The sequence below is a fragment of the Oncorhynchus mykiss genome, chromosome 1 (genome assembly GCF_013265735.2).
Source record: "Oncorhynchus mykiss isolate Arlee chromosome 1, USDA_OmykA_1.1, whole genome shotgun sequence".
Taxonomy (NCBI): domain Eukaryota; kingdom Metazoa; phylum Chordata; class Actinopteri; order Salmoniformes; family Salmonidae; genus Oncorhynchus; species Oncorhynchus mykiss.
In genome coordinates, this window is record NC_048565.1 from 7820908 (window position 1) to 7836686 (window position 15779).

General features: G+C 44.8%; 1 protein-coding gene across 2 annotated transcripts in view; it reads left to right on the forward strand.

Annotated features, from left to right (window-relative positions):
• The window catches only part of LOC110528753 (calmodulin-regulated spectrin-associated protein 2), a 98373-nt gene that overhangs the window by 79346 nt on the left and 3248 nt on the right, over nucleotides 1-15779 (forward strand). Inside the window, exons 7-16 of one of the 2 annotated variants that reach the window (XM_036985747.1) lie at nucleotides 411-501; nucleotides 591-690; nucleotides 7445-7476; nucleotides 7575-7656; nucleotides 7853-9986; nucleotides 11366-11502; nucleotides 11862-12079; nucleotides 12718-12823; nucleotides 14676-14791; nucleotides 15535-15653. In XM_036985747.1, the coding sequence (XP_036841642.1) occupies nucleotides 411-501; nucleotides 591-690; nucleotides 7445-7476; nucleotides 7575-7656; nucleotides 7853-9986; nucleotides 11366-11502; nucleotides 11862-12079; nucleotides 12718-12823; nucleotides 14676-14791; nucleotides 15535-15653 (3135 nt within the window). The remainder of the gene's footprint in view (nucleotides 1-410; nucleotides 502-590; nucleotides 691-7444; nucleotides 7477-7574; nucleotides 7657-7852; nucleotides 9987-11365; nucleotides 11503-11861; nucleotides 12080-12717; nucleotides 12824-14675; nucleotides 14792-15534; nucleotides 15654-15779) is intronic. The other variant, XM_036985790.1, reaches the window with a different exon arrangement.

Genomic DNA, 15779 nt, shown 5'->3' on the forward strand with positions numbered 1-15779 from the left:
TTCTTAACCTTAAAAGATTGGTGGATTGACTTGGGTCTATAATAAAGTTTTTTTTATTAAGAGAATTTCAATGTACTAACTGACCGTAACTGACCATTAAGTATTTATGATGTGTACTGACTGATAAAAAAAAAAACGTAAAAAAAAACGTTAAAGTTAACAGAGACATCTTGTGGATGCACAGGTATACTACATTTGACAATTGTGAACTGTCATGCTTTTCTCAACAAGTTCATGTTGCAGGATTATTTTGCCAGGTGTTGGGCACTGTTAATGTTACTGTTAATGTTACTGTTACTGTTAATGTTAATGTTACTGTTACTGTTACTGTTAATGTTTGCAGAGAGTCCTCTTTCTATTCACTACATGCCTCAACCCCATATCCTGTCTGTGTTTTTGGTCTTTTCCAGAATAACTACCTTGTGTTCCTGGCCGAGCTGTTCCATTGGTTTGAAGAGGTGAAACCCTCCTTTGTACAACCAAGAGTTCTGGATACTGAAGGTAAGAGGGCAAACCTTCATACATCCCAGTGAAATCATTCCTGCTCTATGGATTTGTTTTAATGAGAGTTATGATGTTTGTGCTTTCAGAGCCAGCCCTCACATCGTTGCGGAACATTCCCTCAGTTCCCATCTCCAATGTCACCAAGAAGAGCTTCATGGAGAGACCGCCCAGCCCAGAACCACCCAGGTACTATTTGTTATTCATTAATGGCCCAGTGTGACTCAGTTGTTTACAGCATGTTTGATTCCCACTGGGGGAACCCATAAGAAGATGTATGCACACACTGCACTCTTCCCATAGGAGAACCATTTGAATAACCCTTTTTGGTTCCAGGTAGAACTATTTTTGGTTCCAGGTAGAATTATTTTTGGTTCCAGGTAGAACTATTTATGGTTCCAGGTAGAACTATTTTTGGTTCCAGGTAGAACTATTTTTGGTTCCAGATATAACTATTTATGGTTCCAGGTAGAACTATTTATGGTTCCAGGTATAACTATTTTTGGTTCCAGGTAGAACTATTTTTGGTTCCAGGTAAGAACCCTTTTGAGTTCCACATCACTATGGGACCTATCATGGTCCAAACACACCAAGACAGTTGTTAAGAGGGCACGACAACACCTATTAAAATAAAATAAAATGTTATTGGTCGCATACACATAGTTAGCAGATGTTATTGTGGATGTAGCGCCAACAGTGCAGTAACCCTCAGGAGGTTGAAGATATTTTGAACTCAGATCCTCAAAAGTTTCTACAGCTGCACCATCGAGAGCATCCTGACTGGTTGCATCACAGCCTGGTACGGCAACTGCTCAACATCCGACCGCAAGGCGCTACAGAGGGTAGTGTGTACGGCCCAGTACAGCACTGGGGCAAAGCTTCCTGCCATCCAGGACCTCTATACCAGGCGGTGTCAGAGGAATGCCCTAAAAATTGTCACCCAAGTCACAGACTGTTCTCTCTGGTACCGCAACAGCAAGCGGTACCGGAGCGCCAAGTTTAGGTCCAAGAGGCTTCTCAACAGCTTCTACCACCAAGCCATAAGACTGCTGAACAGTTAATCAAGTGGCTACCCGGACTATTTGCACTGACTCTATTGCACAGGCTCAATGTACACTCACTCGACTCTAACCACACACTCACACATACTACACTGACACTCCAACACACCACACACACACACACACACACACATGCATATTGACGCCACACAAACACACGTACATTCACATTCCTTCAAACGCTTTACATACGCTGCTGCTAGTCACTGTTAATTATCTATGCATAGTCACTTTACCTCTACCTACATGTACAGTGGGGCAAAAAAGTATTTAGTCAGCCACCAATTGTGCAAGTTCTCCCACTTAAAAAGATGAGGGAGGCCTGTAATTTTCATCATAGGTACACTTCAACTATGACAGACAAAATGAAAAAAAAATCCAGAAAATCACATTTTAGGATTTTTTATGAATTGATTTGCTAATTATGGTGGAAAATAATCTATGGGCAGGGCCCCGATCTGCCTTAGAGGGTATAGGCCCACCCACTTGGGAGCCAGGCCAAGCCAATCAGAATTAGTTTCCCCCCACAAAAAGGCTCTAATACAGACCGTTTCTCCTCGGTTTCATTAGCGGTCCAGGTGGCTGGTCTCAGATGATCCCGCAGGTGAATAACCTGGATTTAGAGGTCCTGGGCTGGCGTAGTTACGCATGGTCTGCGATTGTGTAGCTAGTTGGATGTACTGCCAAATTCTCTAAAACGATATTGGAGTCGGCTTATGGTAGAGAAATGAACATTCAAATCTCTGGCAACAGCTTTGATGGACATTCCTGCAGTCAGCATTCCAATTGCACGGTCCCTCAAACCTCGCAACATCTGTGGCATTGTGCTGTGTATTGATCATGCTGTTCAATCGGCTTCTTGATATGCCACACCTGTCAGGTGGACGGATTATATTGGCAAAGGAGAGATGCTCACTAACAAAAATGTAAACAAATGTATGCACAAAATTTGAGAGAAATAAGCTTTTTGTGCATATGGAACATTTCTGGGATATTTTATTTCACCTCATGAAACATGGGACCAACACTTGACATGTTGCGTTTGGTTATTGAGAAGTCTGGTCTCTCTCGCCAGACCCAAGGCGCCCTGCATGCTCCACTGTGGGAAGAGACTAGTCATTATGAAGAAAACATTGTATTTTACAATAATTACCTAACGACTACAATAGAACTGCAGTAGCACACATTCTATTACTTAGGTGAGTACAGTTCAATACAGCTCAGTTCAATACAACTCAGTTCAGCTCAGTTCAATACAACTCGGTTCAGCTCAGTTCAATACAACTCGGTTCAGCTCAGTTCAATACAACTCGGTTCAGCTCAGTTCAATACAACTCAGTTCAGCTCAGTTCAATACAACTCGGTTCAGCTCAGTTCAATACAACTCAGTTCAGCTCAGTTCAATACAACTCGGTTCAGCTCAGTTCAATACAACTCGGTTCAGCTCAGTTCAATACAACTCAGTTCAGCTCAGTTCAATACAACTCAGTTCAGCTCAGTTCAATACAACTCAGTTCAGCTCAGTTCAATACAACTCGGTTCAGCTCAGTTCAATACAACTCGGTTCAGCTCAGTTCAATACAACTCAGTTCAGCTCAGTTCAATACAACTCAGTTCAGCTCAGTTCAATACAACTCGGTTCAGCTCAGTTCAATACAACTCAGTTCAGCTCAATTCAATACAACTCAGTTCAGCTCAATTCAATACAACTCAGTTCAGCTCAGTTCAATACAACTCAGTTCAGCTCAGTTCAATACAACTCAGCTCAGCTCAGTTCAATACAACTCAGCTCAGTTCAATACAACTCGGTTCAGCTCAGTTCAATACAACTCAGTTCAGCTCAGTTCAATACAGCTCAGTTCAATTCAGCTCAGTTAAATTCAGCTCAATTCAATACAGCTCAGTTCAGCTCAGTTCAATACAACTCGGTTCAGCTCAGTTCAATACAACTCAGTTCAGCTCAGTTCAATACAACTCAATTCAGCTCAGTTCAATACAACTAAGTTCAGCTCAGTACCCTACAACTCAGTTCAGCTCAGTTCAATACAACTCAGTTCAGCTCAGTTCAATACAACTCAGTTCAGCTCAGTTCAATACAACTCAGTTCAGCTCAGTTCAATACAACTCAGTTCAGCTCAGTTTAATACAACTCAGCTCAGCTCAGTTCAATACAACTCAGCTCAGTTCAATACAACTCGGTTCAGTACAATACAGCTCAGTGCAATACAACTCGGTTCAGCTCAGTACAGTTCAGTACAATACAGCTCAGTGCAATACAACTCGGTTCAGCTCAGTACAGTTCAGTACAATACAGCTCAGTTCAATACAACTCGGTTCAGCTCAGTACAGTTCAGTACAATACAGCTCAGTTCAATGCAACTCAGTTCAGTTCAGTTCAATACATCTCAGTTCAATGCAACTCGGTTCAGTTCAGTTCAATACAACTCAGTTCAGCTCAGTTCAATACAACTCAGTTCAACTCAGTTCAATACAACTCAATTCAATACAACTCAATTCAGCTCAGTTCAATGCAACTCGGTTCAGCTCAGTTCAATGCAACTCGGTTCAGCTCAGTACAATACAACTCATTTCAATACTGCTCAGTTCAGCTCAGTTCAGTTCAGCTCAGCTCAGTTCAATACAACTCAATTCAGCTCAGTTCAATACAACTCAATTCAGCTCAGTTCAATACAACTCAATTTAGCTCAGTTCAATACAACTCAGTTCTGCTCAGTTCAATGCAACTCAGTTTGGCTCAGTTCAATGCAACTCAGTTCGGCTCAGTTCAATGCAACTCGGTTCAGCTCAGTTCAATGCAACTCGGTTCAGCTCAGTACAATACAACTCATTTCAATACTGCTCAGTTCAGTTCAGCTCAGTTCAATACAGCTCAGTTCAGTTCAGCTCAGCTCAGTTCAATACAACTCAGTTCAGCTCAGTACAATACAACTCAGTTCAGCTCAGTTCAATACAACTCAGTTCAGCTCAGTTCAATACAACTCAGTTCAGCTCAGTTCAATACAACTCGGTTCAGCTCAGTTCAATACAACTCGGTTCAGCTCAGTTCAATACAACTCGGTTCAGCTCAATTCAATACAGCTCAGTTCAGCTCAGTTCAATACAACTCGGTTCAGCTCAGTTCAATACAACTCAGTTCAGCTCAGTTCAATACAACTCGGTTCAGCTCAGTTCAATACAACTCAGTTCAGCTCAATTCAATACAGCTCAGTTCAGCTCAGTTCAATACAACTCGGTTCAGCTCAGTTCAATACAACTCAGTTCGGTTCAGCTCAGTTCAATACAACTCGGTTCAACTCAGTTCAATACAACTCGGTTCAGCTCAGTTCAATACAACTCAGTTCAGCTCAATTCAATACAGCTCAGTTCAGCTCAGTTCAATACAACTCGGTTCAGCTCAATTCAATACAACTCGGTTCAGCTCAGTTCAATACAACTCAGTTCGGTTCAGCTCAGTTCAATACAACTCTGTTTTTCCTCAGTTCAATACAACTCAATTCAGCTCAGTTCAATACAACTCAGTTCAGCTCAGTACCCTACAACTCAGTTCAGCTCAGTTCAATACAACTCAGTTCAGCTCAGTTCAATACAACTCAGTTCAGCTCAGTTCAATACAACTCAGCTCAGCTCAGTTCAATACAACTCAGCTCAGCTCAGTTCAATACAACTCGGTTCAGCTCAGTACAGTTCAGTACAATACAGCTCAGTGCAATACAACTCGGTTCAGCTCAGTACAGTTCAGTACAATACAGCTCAGTGCAATACAACTCGGTTCAGCTCAGTACAGTTCAGTACAATACAGCTCAGTTCAATACAACTCGGTTCAGCTCAGTACAGTTCAGTACAATACAGCTCAGTTCAATGCAACTCGGTTCAGCTCAGTTCAATACAACTCGGTTCAGCTCAGTACAGTTCAGTACAATGCAGCTCAGTTCAATGCAACTCGGTTCAGCTCAGTTCAATGCAACTCGGTTCAGCTCAGTTCAATGCAACTCGGTTCAGCTCAGTTCAATACAACTCGGTTCAGCTCAGTTCAATACAACTCGGTTCAGCTCAGTTCAATACAACTCAGTTCGGTTCAGCTCAGTTCAATACAACTCGGTTTTTCCTCATTTCAATACAACTCAATTCAGCTCAATTCAATACAACTCAGTTCAGCTCAGTACCCTACAACTCAGTTCAGCTCAGTTCAATACAACTCAGTTCAGTTCAGTTCAATACAACTCAGTTCAGCTCAGTTCAATACAACTCAGCTCAGCTCAGTTCAATACAACTCAGCTCAGTTCAATACAACTCGGTTCAGCTCAGTACAGTTCAGTACAATACAGCTCAGTGCAATACAACTCGGTTCAGCTCAGTACAGTTCAGTACAATACAGCTCAGTGCAATACAACTCGGTTCAGCTCAGTACAGTTCAGTACAATAGAGCTCAGTTCAATACAACTCGGTTCAGCTCAGTACAGTTCAGTACAATACAGCTCAGTTCAATACAACTCGGTTCAGCTCAGTACAGTTCAGTACAATACAGCTCAGTTCAATACAACTCGGTTCAGCTCAGTACAGTTCAGTACAATACAGCTCAGTTCAATGCAACTCGGTTCAGCTCAGTTCAATACAACTCGGTTCAGCTCAGTTCAATACAACTCGGTTCAGCTCAGTTCAATACAACTCGGTTCAGCTCAGTTCAATACAACTCGGTTCAGCTCAGTTCAATACAACTCGGTTCAGCTCAGTTCAATACAACTCAGTTCGGTTCAGCTCAGTTCAATACAACTCGGTTTTTCCTCATTTCAATACAACTCAATTCAGCTCAATTCAATACAACTCAGTTCAGCTCAGTACCCTACAACTCAGTTCAGCTCAGTTCAATACAACTCAGTTCAGTTCAGTTCAATACAACTCAGTTCAGCTCAGTTCAATACAACTCAGCTCAGCTCAGTTCAATACAACTCAGCTCAGTTCAATACAACTCGGTTCAGCTCAGTACAGTTCAGTACAATACAGCTCAGTGCAATACAACTCGGTTCAGCTCAGTACAGTTCAGTACAATACAGCTCAGTGCAATACAACTCGGTTCAGCTCAGTACAGTTCAGTACAATAGAGCTCAGTTCAATACAACTCGGTTCAGCTCAGTACAGTTCAGTACAATACAGCTCAGTTCAATACAACTCGGTTCAGCTCAGTACAGTTCAGTACAATACAGCTCAGTTCAATACAACTCGGTTCAGCTCAGTACAGTTCAGTACAATACAGCTCAGTTCAATGCAACTCGGTTCAGCTCAGTTCAATACAACTCGGTTCAGCTCAGTTCAATACAACTCGGTTCAGCTCAGTTCAATACAACTCGGTTCAGCTCAGTTCAATACAACTCGGTTCAGCTCAGTTCAATACAACTCGGTTCAGCTCAGTTCAATACAACTCGGTTCAGCTCAGTTCAATACAACTCGGTTCAGCTCAGTTCAATACAACTCGGTTCAGCTCAGTTCAATACAACTCGGTTCAGCTCAGTTCAATACAACTCGGTTCAGCTCAGTTCAATACAACTCGGTTCAGCTCAGCTCAATACAACTCGGCTCAGTTCAATACAACTCGGATCAGCTCAGTACAGTTCAGTACAATACAGCATGCCAAAGCTCTTCTGACCTGGAGTATTTTGATGTGGTTATCTGTTAAAAGTTACAGCAACTACAGGGGATATTGGGTAGAGGTTATACAAACTTATATGGAATGGTATTCTGTGTTCGACATACATGATATATTGGTCAAGCTATGGGGGCCAAAGCTTTAAAAAAAAGAAAAAAGCTTTCATTAAGTTTTCATGATTTGTCAATCTAATTGTCTAAATGTCTATCTCTCTCTCTAGTCTGCCTCTCCTCCCTCAACCTAGGAACTCAGGTAACAAGATCACTTCAAACTTTTTTTTGGCTTTCAACATTAATAAAGAATTGAATTTGAATGGAGTCCCTTATATCTGATATTCCATGTTTATTTAGTTCATTCTCATCATCCAGGTGAAATGAAGAGATCGACCTCAATGTCCTTTGTGGACGTAGGAACCTGGCCCAAGGAGAAAAGGTGAGTGTCACGGACTATGTGAATAAATTGACATTATCGTTTGGTATATGAGTAGGATGTTTCTGATGTGAAATCGTACGCCTGTTATGCTTACATTACACTGGTTTAGTTGGGTCTTAGTTTTTGGGCTGTGGGATTATTAAAAGCACTACACACACAACAATGGATGGATGGATGGACTGTTTGTTTTTACCAGGTCTGGGCCTTACGGGGTATCCTTCGACATTCCTTTCGACAAAGAGGACACCCAGACGTCTACTCCCCCCGGCCATGGCATGACTCGCTCTACCAGCACAGAGGGCTTCAAGGTCCACCAAATGCCCCGGGGCATGAAGAGGATCCTGTCCTTCCAGCCCATCAATGGACAGGGCGTGGACATTGAGGAGGAGGGCTGCCCGGACAGCCTAGCAGGCCCCGATCTACCAAGACAGCCTGGCAGACCTCAACCCAATGGCTCCTCAGCCCTGGATGGGCATGGAAAAGGAGCAGCCATACCCAGCATGGAGGAGGCCCTGCAGATCATCCACAACATCGGGAGGAAGCCCCCACAATGCTCCCTGACGGAGGGTATCAACCATGGCTTCTTCCTGCACAGTCAAAACCGAGGAAGAGGTGTAGTCGGCCTGCACCCCAAGGCCCAACAGGAGAACATGGACCTGGACTCACTGAACACCACTAAAACCACAGAGGTGGACACAGACATCCACTTGAGGACGGAGGACATCGCCGAGATGCTGGACGAGGACTCTTCGCTGGGGGAAGCTACGAGCATAGAGCTGGACATGGACACACTCAGCCCCTGCCTCAGCAGCTCAAGCTACGGCAAATCTCCCTCCACTAGCTCCGGCATCAAGATGACCAGCTTCGCAGAGCAGAAGTTCCGGAAGCTCAGCAAACCCGAATCAGGGAGAAGAACGAGCAGCAGCAGCAGCGGGGGGGGCAGCTCCCTCAAGACCACCCCCGAGGGCTCAGAACTGGGCCTCCCTCTGTCCGTCTCCTGGGCACCCACCCCAGAGCACAGCCCCGTTCATCAACAGAGCATGCCCCTTACCCAAGCCCCTCCCACTGGGCCAGCCCTGGCCCCTCCACCTAGTGACCCGGTTCAGGCCATGGCAACAGAGATGGTTCAGCTGCACATGCGCCTGGAGGAGAAGCGAAAAGCCATTGAGATGCAGAAGAAGAAGGTGGAGGCAGCGTTTACGCTTCACCGCCAGAGGATGGACCACTCCACTTTCCTGGACGTGGTCAAGGGGAAGGCCGACTGTGCCTCAGTAGGAGGAGGAGAGGAGGAAATGGGGAAGATGACTGCAGAGAAGGAGAGGAAAACTGGGAGGAGCAAAGTGGACACGCCTGACGGGGCCGAGCAGGGGCAGGCGCCCTTCGGGGTCTGCTGGCTGAAATCCCCAGGAAGAAGCACGGGAGAAGAGGGAGGTCAAGGTCCCAGCGAGTTGGATCTAGCGAACTACACACGCTCCATGGAGAAGCTCAACCACTCACTGGGCTTCCTGCAGATGGAGATGCAGCGCCTGGCCCAGCAGCAGGAGGTCATCATGGCCATGAGGGAACAACGGCAACAACAGGCCTGGATCATTCCCCCTCCCGAGACCCAGCCCTCACCCCAGAAATATGCTCGCGCCTCTGTCCGCTCCTCCGACTCGCCCTCCCCGACAGACTCGCCTCGTTCCGCCCACCGCTCGCCCACCAGCATCAAGAGGAAGTCGGCCTCCTTCCACTCACGGAACCCCCGCACGCCTCGCCCCAGCGAGCTTAAGCTGGCCCCCTATAACCGCTGCCTGACGGCGCCCCAGTCCGTGGACAGCCTCCCCCGCCTGCGCCGTTTCTCCCCATGCCAGGCCATGGCCTTCACCTACATGGGGGACAAACCCACCGGTGAAACCCCTGAGATCGGAGACGGAGACACTGAGCATGTGCTATCCCCAGAGAGAGAGGCTGTTAGTGCATCGTCACCCTCCTCCCCAGCCAAAAACAACCAGAGAACACAACAAGGGACACTAGAGATTTCCAAGAAGGATGATGCGGAGGAGAAGGAAATGGAGGAGGAGAAGCACAAGTACAAAATGGAGGAGATTAAACCCATAATAGTGTCGACCGTATCTGAAGTGCTGGCCCAGCCAGTGAAAGAGTCCTTTACGGTCACCCCCACAGAGACCCCCCTTATCTCGGACATGTTTGGCCAGGCCAGAAGCAACCTGATTGAGGTGCCTCTGTACGTGCTCAAGCCCCTGGAGGGAGAGGGGATGGAGGAGAGTGAAGGCATGCAGGGGACCTATGGCGATAACGAGAAAATGTCCTGTGGCTTTTTCTTTAAGGTAGGAAGTTATGATACACTATGGAAGTTTTAGTTGTTAATTTGTTATGAGAAACAGGAGGTTGGTGGCACCTTTAATTGGGGAGGATGAGCTCGTGGTAATGGCTGGAGCGGAATAAATGGAATGGTATCACATACATCAAACGCGTGGTTTCCACGTGTGCTCTTTTCCACACATTATTATGAGCCGTCCTCCCCTCAGCAGCCTCCATTGGTCATTTCAATATTTCTGTCCATTTTAGAGAACCCCTTTTGGCTCAAGAGTGTCCCCAAATGTTCTGTATGACCTTTTTCCTACCGTTGCTATTTCAGCTGTTTTCACTCACTGTACAGTTGGAATGGCTCTAATGTTTAATATTAATTAATATTTTCCATCTGAATAATAAGTCCAAAACAATAGCCATTACGTCAGTGTGGAAATGACATATTCTGGACATTTGGCTGTAATTGCTTTGGTTCTGTTGGCAGCCATCTTTGTTTTTTGGAAAGGATACACTCTGTTTTCTTAATATGAGATGAGGAATGGCTCTTTAAATAGGTCGGGCTGAGGACACCATGGTTCTTCCTATTGTGAGGACGGTAACTAGCCAGTCGTCTGTCGCTTCATCTAGGTCACGAAACTGGAGCTTGTGAATGATTTAAAATGCAGCTGCTGAAAAGTGGGTTGGCAGAGATGTTGAGCTAGTTGTTGGATAGTTGTGATGAGGTCACATTTGAAATCAAATGATCCGTTTTTTGCACGTGGTATCGGATCTTGAGTGTGCTATAGTAAGAAACATTGGTCAGCACAGGTGATGCGATTAGAGACCGTTCACAGTTTAGTTGTAAAATTGCTTTAATACACTCAGCAAGGGGCCATTGCTCAGACTCTTAGACTAAAAACCATGCTCAATCAAATCAAATTGTATTTGTTATTCTGCCGAATACAGTGAAATGCTTACTTTACAAGCCCAACAACCAGTGTTGGTTAAGATACCCCCCCCCCCCACACAAAAAACAAGTAAGAGATAAGAATAACAAATAATTAAAGAGCAGCAGATCAATTAAAAGTCTCCATTGACAGTGCTAGCATGTTCAGGGGAGTCTCCACTTAAAGGGATTTTCAGTCCAGAGGAATAGGTACTGTATAATCTTGGTCTGTGAAACTGCTCCTTTAAATGTACCAGAAAAAACAAAACAACAGCTCACATTAGCCAGGGAATTCCTGGACTACGTTCAGTAGCCACACTGTGTCCTACGTAGCAGATAGAAAATCCATGAATAGAGCCAATGTGATTCCTTATTTCTACATGTCATGTTTGTTCTACATACAAGTTTTCTGAATTGCGACCCTGTAGTGGGTTCCTGGCTGTAACTGACTGTGTGTGTCTCTGCCCACAGGGTGATGGGAACGGGGAAGACAACATGGCTCAGAAGAGAGCTGCTCTCCTGGAGAAGAGGCTGAAGAGGGACAAGGAAACGCAGCAGAAGAAGCTGCAGCAGGAGGCGGAGCTAGAGCGGAAGAAGGAGGAGTCACGGTGCATACTATGTATTCCATTCCACCTCACGCGTGCTCTCATACATATATGCAAACCCACGTCCAGACACTCCCACTTGATTGTAGAGGAAAGTTTAAAAAAAAAAAAAAAAAAGTTGTTTTAAAAGCCTGTCACACATTGTATCATGCCTTTTAGATGTTAATTAATCCAATTGTATTGGTCAAAGTACATCAAATGGTGATGTAATGGATTGTGATTGTTTGGTCTCATACTATGAACAATTACATCCCATAGTTTATGTACGATTACGTCTCGTCATAGATTTAGCTGTTCTTCATCTAGTAAAATCTACGGTCTTCTATTGACGCTCATAAACGACCCTTCCTCTTCCCTCGCAGAGTGAAAGCGGAGGAAGAGCACGCGAGGAAGGAAGATGAGAAAAGTCGCCGGGAGTTAATCAAGCAGGAGTACCTGAGGAGGAAGCAGCTCAAGCTCATGGAGGACATGGACACGGTGATGAAGCCGCAGCGGCCGTCCGGCGCCAAGCATAGGAGAGCCCGGCCCAGGTCCATCCACCGGGACAGCATGGACTCCAGATCCCCGGCCAGGGCAGCAGGTAACTGTGGAGACGACCTCTCTCAAGAGTCAGGAGTCAATGGTGGTGTTGTGTTGGCGTGGCGATTGTGCCTGAGCATGCCACCTGTGATAAAACGCTTTCTATGCAGCTCAGTGCCTCCCGTGATAAAACACTGTTTCTCTGCAGCTCAGCATGGCTTCTTATGGCAGACCAGAGACGGTTCTAGTTGCAGTAGAGATCTGCATGCCATCTACTCGTGCTACTAACCATTTGCATTGCTTCCTTGTGAAAGCATCTTATTTTAAATGCAGTAGTTAACCCTGACGGATTTCTTAACTGCTTTGCCAAACCAATTTGACTCATTTGAGCTTGTAATGTGTTGCATGAATCGATCTCTGGTAGTCTGGCAAAGACACTTCATTATGCTATGTGGGACTCTGGGTGGGTTCCTAGGCAACCAATGTCAGTTTTTAACTATGAACGTGAACTCCAAATCAAATTATTGTCAAATTGAATGAGCCATACTGGAGGTGTGTTTTAGTTTGCGCACATCAGATGATGCTGCAGCTAGTCGTGACAAGGTGGGCGGCGTCTGTGATCGTGGTGTAACTGTGTGGTCCAGTCTTTGGCCAAACTTGTGTTTCACATCTAGGTTTCACAACCTCGTGTTTTTTCAGTGCCCAGCTTGTCTCTGGCCTCTCTCAACCTGGGGGACAGCTTGTGTCTGGCCTCTCTCAACCTGGGGGACAGCGACACTGTGCAATCTGAGAAGAGAACACCAAGGTCAGACACCTTTCTGTTTACAGTATATAAAAAAAGATGCATAAGTAGGCGTACTTGCATTTCATCTTAACATTTATTCTACTCTTAAGTGGTGAATCCTAACTTCCACATTCAATTTGACTTAAGTGGAAATTAGGATTCGTCCTAAAATTACACTATTGGCACTGTTTCATTGAACTTGAGTATCACTTCTGACCTATTTTGTTAACCCCTTTCTCCCACCAACAGCTTTTAACTCAGCTAACACGTTCTATATTCTCTGCACTCTTCTTTTCTTTACCTACCCTCTCTTTCTTACATACCCTCTCTTTCTTACCTACCCTCTCTGTCTTACCTACCCTCTTTCTTACCTACCCTCTTTCTCACCTACTCTCTCTTTCTTACCTACCCTCTATTTCTTACCTACCCTCTCTTTCTTACCTACCCTCTCTTTCTTACCTACCCTCTCTGTCTTACCTACCCTCTTTCTTACCTACCCTCTTTCTCACCTACTCTCTCTTTCTTACCTACCCTCTCTTTCTTACCTACCCTCTCTTTCTTACCTACCCCCTCTTTCTTTACCTACCCTCTCTTTCTTACCTACCCTCTCTTTCTTTACCTACCCTCTCTTTCTTTACCTACCCTCTCTTTCTTTACCTACCCTCTCTTTCTTTACCTACCCTCTCTTTCTTACCTACCCCCTCTTTCTTACCCACCATCTTTCTTACCTACCCTCTCTTTCTTACCTACCCTCTCTTTCTTTACCTACCCTCTCTTTTCTTACCTACCCTCTTTCTTTACCTACCCTCTCTTTTCTTACCTACCCTCTCTTTCTTACGTACTCTCTCTTTGACCTCCTAATGTTCTGGAACTGTCAGAAGTGCCAGCTTACACTCTGGCAGTCTGTGCTTCTTACTGAGCTCTCCTAAACTGAGAAGGAGAAGGTTAGTTCCTGTGTAGTAGTTTAAACCTGAAGCCACCTCACTCTCCCAGCTTCTGTAGATGTGTAGCTCAGTTGGTAGAGCATGGCACTTGCAATGCTAGGGTTGTGGGTTTGATTCCCACGGGGGGGGGGGGGGGGGGGGGGGGACCAGTATGACTCACTACTGTTTAGTGGCTCTGGATAAGAGTTGACTAAATGACTAAAATGTAAATGTAAGAACGTGAGTTCTAATGGCAAGTCTTAAGACACTGGGCCAATACCAAGTACAGGGCTATGTTCATTAGGGCATGCAAAGGAGCACGTTTGCAATGTTTTCATCCGTTTGGTGCCTAATGAACGTGAACCATGTGATGCCTCATGGTTCCACCAAAACCCTTCACTGTGACCTTGTCAGATCTCACCATCAACCCCTGCTTTAATGCCTTTTTTCCCCTCTCTACACAAAACAGGAAATATCCCTGCCTATATTCCACGTGCTGCATTCACTAACAGACCGTCACCTCTTCCCCATGCTAAGTCTGTCTCAACCAGATGTGCTGGTTGAGATATAGGTGTTTGTAGTAACTGTCCCCGTTAGAGGACTTGATTTCATCACATTGCTTCACAGTTGTTTGACGTCTAAGAAAACGGAGTCGCGTGTATTTTGTGCGGCTGGACCTCCAACGGCTCCGTTTGCTTAGACTGTGTAGAGCTCTTGAGAACGCTTGTACTTGATATACAAAGAACAGTACTGGCCAAAGCCCATCCATGTCAAAATTATCACATTTTTAGGGTAAACACCGTTTGTACTTTGCACACAAATAGCCTGTACTGAAGCTCTTAAAGAGGCTATACTCTACATATGAGGTAACAGCCCTTGGAGAGAGGTGACCTAAGTAACTGTGTGTGTGTGTGTGTGTGTGTGTGTGTGTGTGTGTGTGTGTGTGTCAGGCCTGATTCTGCAGATGGTTTTCTGTCCCCTTGTCGATCTGGGAGCCGGACTGGGGAGGACGATTGGGAGAATGGCTCCACTGCCTCATCTGTGAAGTCAAACACCGAGTACACCGGTGGGTGGTCACCACATCGCCACTAAGACACATTTATTATCTGTGTTATAATTTATCTTGATTATCTCTGTGAAGTTCTGAAATACAGCGGGACACTTCATGCTGTTTATGACTTTTGATTTTGTGTCCAATTCATCATTTCAAATTGCAATCATATTTTCATATTTGAAATTAGAATACCACTAACAGCTTGAGTTATGTTTTTGTCACTCTGCACTAGGGTAGGAGCATTCTGATAACTTAAACAAAACACCCTGGGTTTCCAGAATTCCAGGTTGGCGGATTCCCAGATGTTCTGCTTATTCTCTCTCGATTCCAGGAATCTTCCATCCGGAATTTCTGAGAAACCAGTGCATTTTGGGAAAGTTACTGGAATTTCTGAGAAACCAGTGCATTTTGGGAAAGTTACTGGAATTTTGCGAACCCCTACTCTGCACATTTGGTTGAGTAACATGTTGAATCTAACGTGCATATATGCCATGATTGTTGTGCATTAATTATTGATTTTGACTTGAGACAAGCAAAAACAGAGTGAAATTAACTCAGCAAAATGTCAGTCTGAAATGATCAAGAAGAGGATGATGATAGCGTAGAAGGCACTTGGTCTTGAGATTCCATGATGAAGGATGTTAAGATGACGCCTATAAATGATTTACTGACAAACTGCTGGCACAACCTCCGAGGCCCTTGGTAGAGTGGTTGCTATGACGATTGATCATCTTTTTCCCCCTTGGTGTGCACAGGGCCCAAACTGTACAAGGAGCCGAGTGCCAAATCGAACAAGCATATAATCCAGAACGCGCTAGCCCACTGCTGCCTGGCGGGCAAGGTCAACGAAGGTCAGAAGAACAAGATTGTGGAGGTAATCTGGTCATTCTATTTCTACAGTGTTGGTCATCTTAATGTACAGCTCATCAATACAATAAAGTAACTTCTCAGATGAATGGTTTTCATTTGATCATGGTGATATTTACATGACTTTAAGTTG